This window comes from Musca autumnalis, unplaced genomic scaffold (assembly GCF_047663935.1).
Source record: "Musca autumnalis isolate F117 unplaced genomic scaffold, ASM4766393v1 scaffold_1, whole genome shotgun sequence".
NCBI classification, from domain to species: Eukaryota; Metazoa; Arthropoda; class Insecta; order Diptera; family Muscidae; genus Musca; species Musca autumnalis.
The window spans coordinates 189755049-189760839 of NW_027411644.1; the positions used below are offsets into that span (position 1 = coordinate 189755049).

Below are 5791 nucleotides of genomic sequence, written 5' to 3' on the forward strand. Positions count from 1 at the left end.
ATTATTTTCTACTTTTTTATAAATTATTCTATTTCGTTTTTTCTTCATTTAAGTCTGTTATGTATTCCTTGTGCGATGTGGAATTTTGTGTATGTACCTACGCGTCTGTTGTTGCTTTTGCATTTGGTATTTCTATGCATTTGAATAACAAAAAACACAATCATTAATAAATGTGTATGTATCTGTCTGTTTTTTATTTTGGTTTTTGGGTTTATATTTATATTACATACACTATCGATAATATCGATTATTTTTTAAAAGTTCAATATCGATAGATAGTTTTTTCCATCGATATTATCGGATCAAAAATTGCTAACCTAAAATATATTGAAATAAATAGAAATTACTCGTTTTTTCGGTTTTGTAGATGTTAGAAAGTAAGTTCTACTTTGTGGGTACCCCTTGTTGCAAACCAGAAGGTACCGAATACTAGGTAGATATTTAACATATGTAGATCCCAATCAAGGCTTGGCAAAGGTGCATAAGTAAAAAATGTCCTTTAATCTATTTTCAGCAAAACAATCGATCAAAAACACCGCAATATTCTGAAAATTCCTTATACTTCAACATTGACGCAAAGAACAATATGTTCAAACTCATCATCGCTGCCACATCGTCTACTTCATCTCCAAATCATCAAGCAACACGTCTGAAAAATCTATCTACCCTATCATCATCCCAGGAAAAAGACACAGTGGAGCAGCGGTCTCCGAGCGAAGCAGTCACCTATACTATTAGATGGATTCACAGGTTTAATAACCTAACATAAACTAACTCTTTTCAGAATCTTATAAAACTCTTGTTAGGTCTTGATTCTACAGCCTTTTTATCAATTAAACTATTTCGAACGTAAAAAGTACTGTTATATCTACAAAATTAACTTATTAATATAATATTATTTAGGAAGACAAACACAATTTTATTCGCAATATTTTCCGGTAACGGTGATTTTGAATTTCTATTCAAAAATAAAATCGTGCATAAAAAATTGCTTCCTTCTTGTTCTAACTTTTATTTCCTAATAGCTTTTGTGACTCATGCTTTCGATTTGGCAGATCGAATTCTATTCGGCTATTAAATGTCTCATTAATATTTGTCGCTTAACTACCGGAAGTGAAGAAATCATTTCATATGGAGAATCTACACACACACCACCCATCTTCGAAGACAATAGCAAAGATTGGTGAAGACGAAAAAGAACATAAACATACACATATTAACATTAGGTGTTTCTTTTTTATAAATACCGCATTGAATAAAATGAACATTTAACATTTTATTATTAAATAAAATTTATTAAAATATTCATTGATTCATGCAAATAAAACAGTTTTTAAAATTTGTTGAAGGTAAATTTACAACAACAAGTAAAACAAATATTGAAAGCAAACTAAAGAAATTGCAAAAATTATGTTAGGTCAGCACAAGAAGAATTTTGTGTCATCTAAGCGCTAGCAGTGGCGGTGTGGATCAAAAAGGAACTGAACCGTTCTAAGTTATGACTTTGGTGAACTTGAAATCTGATTAGATTAAATTATTTGATAAATAATTTAGCAAAATTTCCCTATATACCATATTTGTTGAGAATAACTAATTGCAACTATATATAAATTGCTCAGTTTGTTGTTGAGAACATCATATCACTTCAACACAGTGTCTCATAGAGTACTAAAAATTTGCCAACAATATGCGTGCTTTCATTGTAAGGACACATAGAGCAAAAAGTGTGACAAGAAGTTTTTTTAACAAATATTTTCTGTATTATTTTAGGTTTTGTGCTTAGTGGCTGCTGCCTGCGCCCAATATAACTACCAACCTACCGGTGGTGTAGGTGGTGGTGTTAGCTACGGCTCTGCTCCTTCCGCTGCTGCATTGGGTGATTTCCCAGTAGCTAGCAACGATGCTCCCGCCGTAGCTCCCCAAGCTGAACTCGAAAAGGAATTCTACACCTTCACTGCCAACGACAATGACTTCAATGATCCTGCCGCTTCCAACGATTTCGCCAATTCTGTAAAACAAGGTCTCCGTGTTATCTTCATCAAGGGCCCCGAAAACAGCGGTTTGGAAGATGCTGCTTTGGCTTTGGCTAAACAAGCTGCCCAACAACAAACGGCCATCTATGTCCTCAACAAACAAGCCGACCTCGGTGATTTGGCCAACAAACTTAACAACATCGGTGCCAACAACAACAACAAACCCGAAGTTCACTTTGTCAAATACCGTACCGCTGAAGATGCTGCCAATGCCCAACGTGCCATTCAAGGACAATACGATGCTTTGGGCGGTAAATCCCAAAACTACAACGGTGGTGTTGCCCCCGTTCTTAACTTTGCCTCTCAACCCGCCGTCCGTGCCCCAGCTGCTGCCGCTTCTGCTCCTGGTGCTTCTTACTTGCCTGCCTCCATCTTCCGTGCCTAAGTTTGAATTCGATTAGTCTATAAGAGTTAATCTTAATTTCAAATGGACTGATATTGTTATATAATGTTGTTGATTGTTATATCTGTTAAAACTGTTGAAAATACAAACGAATTAATTTAAATATTTTTTAGAAAATGCTTGTTTATATCACTCTTATATAAAGTTTGAACCTCGATTACATATAATATGGGGAGAACTTTTATTCCTCCTTGGATTGAATTGCCTTGGCTTTTTGAACAGAGTATATTATGATATATTATGATCAGTTGTTTGGTGCATATCAGTGAAGCAGGTCCGTACCATTTCTGAGAAGTGTCTAATTCATCTTCTAGGAATAACAAGTGAGGACGGGCTGTACTTTTACTTCCCTCCACTAATAATTCCAACCTGCAGCCACTTCAGTAGACCATATAACAAATTTCAGCCATTTCGGTTAAATAATGTGCCCAAAAAGGAAAATTGAGCCTTACTGTTAAAAAGTGACCTATAGCGATAATTCTCTGCAGGAATATTGTACATTCCTATCGAAGACTATATACCTAACTTGACATATTTCTGTAGGATAGTACGACAAGAACTTAAGAAATACCAAAAATGAGGATAAATCCTAGTAAATATCAAAAATCGGACGGTACCGTTCTATGGAATCAGTTTCAAAACGTTAACCTGTACAGTCGACTCCGCTTTACTGAAACGACAAAAAATCGGTATGTTCGTTACAGTTTTCCGAAGTTTGCGCTTAAGCGGGGTTCGGATAACTGAAATTTTATTCACGAAAATTATTAACCATATTTTGACACCGCAGTGTGATAGAACACCAAAAATAAGAAGACACGTGTCTCGCCGTTTTTCCCGATCTCATCAACGTTCGCGGTTATAGGCCTCCAAAGTTTGAGGCTTTAATGTAGAAAGCGTCATTTAGTCAGGATTATATCTTCCAACCTGTTAGGAAGTTTGAATTTATCTCGGAGGCAAAGTTGTAGCTCTTGTCTTAAAGAACAAAAATTGTGAACACATATAATCCTTCAAGCTTCACCTGCAAGGTTAAAATCGCCATGGTCAAATTTCTTTTAAAATTTTTCCCAAGTTTTGTTATACAGCTATCAAACCGATCAAATTTGAAGCAAACAACCAACTTCAAAAATGTACCTTAGATCTTAGTAAACAACTTTCTAGAAAATACCAACTCTGTAGAAACGGATCTTAATGGTCAAAATAGCAAAACAATTGCGATTTTTGTCCTCTTTTCTAGGATTCTGCTCCATAGATATTAAACCGTTCAAAATTCAAGAAAACAATCAACCACAATAGCATAGCAAAGGCATCAATAAACAACTTTCTGGAACATGCGAAATGTCTATTAAGGGTTCTAAATGGTAAAAATAGCAAAAATATTTTGAAAATATCCAATTTTTATACTTTTTTCTTCGACTCTGGTGCAAAGATACGCAAACGCCCAAAAATTAAGGATACAGTCAACTTCAAAAATGTACCTGACATTTCAACAAACAAGTTTCTAGAACAAATGAAGATTCTAGGAACGATTCTTCAAGCTCAAATTTAGATTATTTTAGATCATTCTTTCCTGTTCAGGTCCGTAAATAACAAGCCTTTCAAATTTCCTTGAGTTTTTAACAGTTTGTTATTTCCAAACCTGAGCAGGGGGAATATTAAAAAAAAAATTTAATTGTTCGTGGATTTCAGCCCTAAGAATCATTCCTAGAATCTTCATGTGTTCTAAAAAGTTGTTTATTAAAATCTTAGGTACATTTTTGTGATTGACGGTATCCTTAATCTTTGGGGCGATTGCGTATCTTTGGACCAGAGTCGGAGAAAAAAGTATAAAAATTGGATATTTGCAAAAGGTTTTTGCTATTTTTACCATTAAGAACCGTTCATAGACATTTCGCATATTCCAGAAAGTTGTTTATTGAAGCCTCTGCTACACTATTGTGGTTGATTGTTTTCTTGAATTTTTAACGGTTTAATATCTATGGAGCAGAATCCGAGAAAAGAGGATTAAAATCGCAATTGTTTTGCTATTTTGACCATTAAGAAGACCTGTTCCTTCAGGGTTCGTATATTCTAGAAAGATGTTTATTGAGATCTAAGATACATTTTTGAAGTTGGTTGTTCGCTTCAAATTTGATCGGTTTGATAGCAACAAAACTTGAGAAAAATTTTGAAAGAAATTTGACCATGGCGTTTTTGACCTTGCAGATGAAGTTTGATGGGTTATATGTGTTCACAATTTTGTTCTTTAAGACAAGAGCTACAACTTTGCCTCTGAGATAAATTCAAATTTCCTAACGGTTTGGAAGATATAGTCCTGACTAAATGACCCATTTTACATCAAAGCATCAAACCTTTGCACACTGGTTGCAACCTGCGAGAAAAATCCAAAAATCGATATCAGCAAATCTCTGCGACAATTCAGCAAATTGTCTCTAAACATATTATATTTTAATATTCCAGCACTGTTTTTGTAATTTATGATGGTTTTTAAACAGAAGAAACAAAACAGAAGAAGTTGACTTACGTATGATCTCTTAAGAACTTTAAAAACATCCGTAAGGTTGTGACTTCTTACAAGGTAAGTAACTCAAAATTGAAAGGATAAAATAATTTTTTCGGAATGGAAGTTTTAGTACAAGGTTTAGTAATAACGTTTACATAAAAATTTGTACACATTATTCCCATAAAATGTGCCAGAAATCACATTTTTTATAACACTTTTTGTGGATTTGTTTTTCCAAGTCCAAAAAATTGAAGCTGACTTTTACTAACTTCGCCATCCTTCGCCACTCTCCAAATTTTTTTAAGAATGTTCGAAATAGTGTCAAGTTTACAAAAAAATTGGTTCCAGCTGCATATATTCGCATTTCCGTGTGTGGCATTAAAAATACTGACGATGCGACTGGTCGTTTCAGTGAATATGCCGTATTACTGTATTCTCAGTTTCTTCTTTGTTTTGTGTTTTAATTGTTTGTTTTGTTTTTTTTTTTCTTCAAAGATTTAGACATTTTTGTTTTGGGATCTACTTATGAGTGTAGTTTTTTACATTATATATTTTTGATATATGTATGATGCTACATATAATATGAAAAAATAAAAATGTAAAGTTCGGTCGCACCGAACTTTATTATATCCCCTACCATGCAATATTCTGACCTCAAATGGAATAGTTTGTTTCCTTTCCTGTCCACGATACCGGTTGGAGACGTTTTTTGACCACTAAGAACTCCAAATAGCAAATTACAACCAATTCGAACCGAAAATATAGATAAAAACCTCAAAATAACAGAAATAGGGAGGTACCGTAATATGAGGGCTATACCGAAACCTGGACCTAAGACTACAATTTTTGGCGCAG

The 5791-nt window shown here is 34.2% G+C and overlaps 1 protein-coding gene across 1 annotated transcript; it reads left to right on the plus strand.

Moving 5' to 3' along the window:
• Positions 1 to 1687: 1687 nt before the first annotated feature.
• On the plus strand, positions 1688 to 2418 carry LOC141390030 (uncharacterized). The gene is made up of 2 exons (XM_073962456.1): positions 1688 to 1702; positions 1771 to 2418. Exons 1-2 carry the CDS (start codon positions 1688 to 1690, stop codon positions 2416 to 2418), a joined length of 663 nt encoding a protein of 220 aa, XP_073818557.1.
• The last annotated feature ends 3373 nt before the right edge of the window (positions 2419 to 5791 follow it).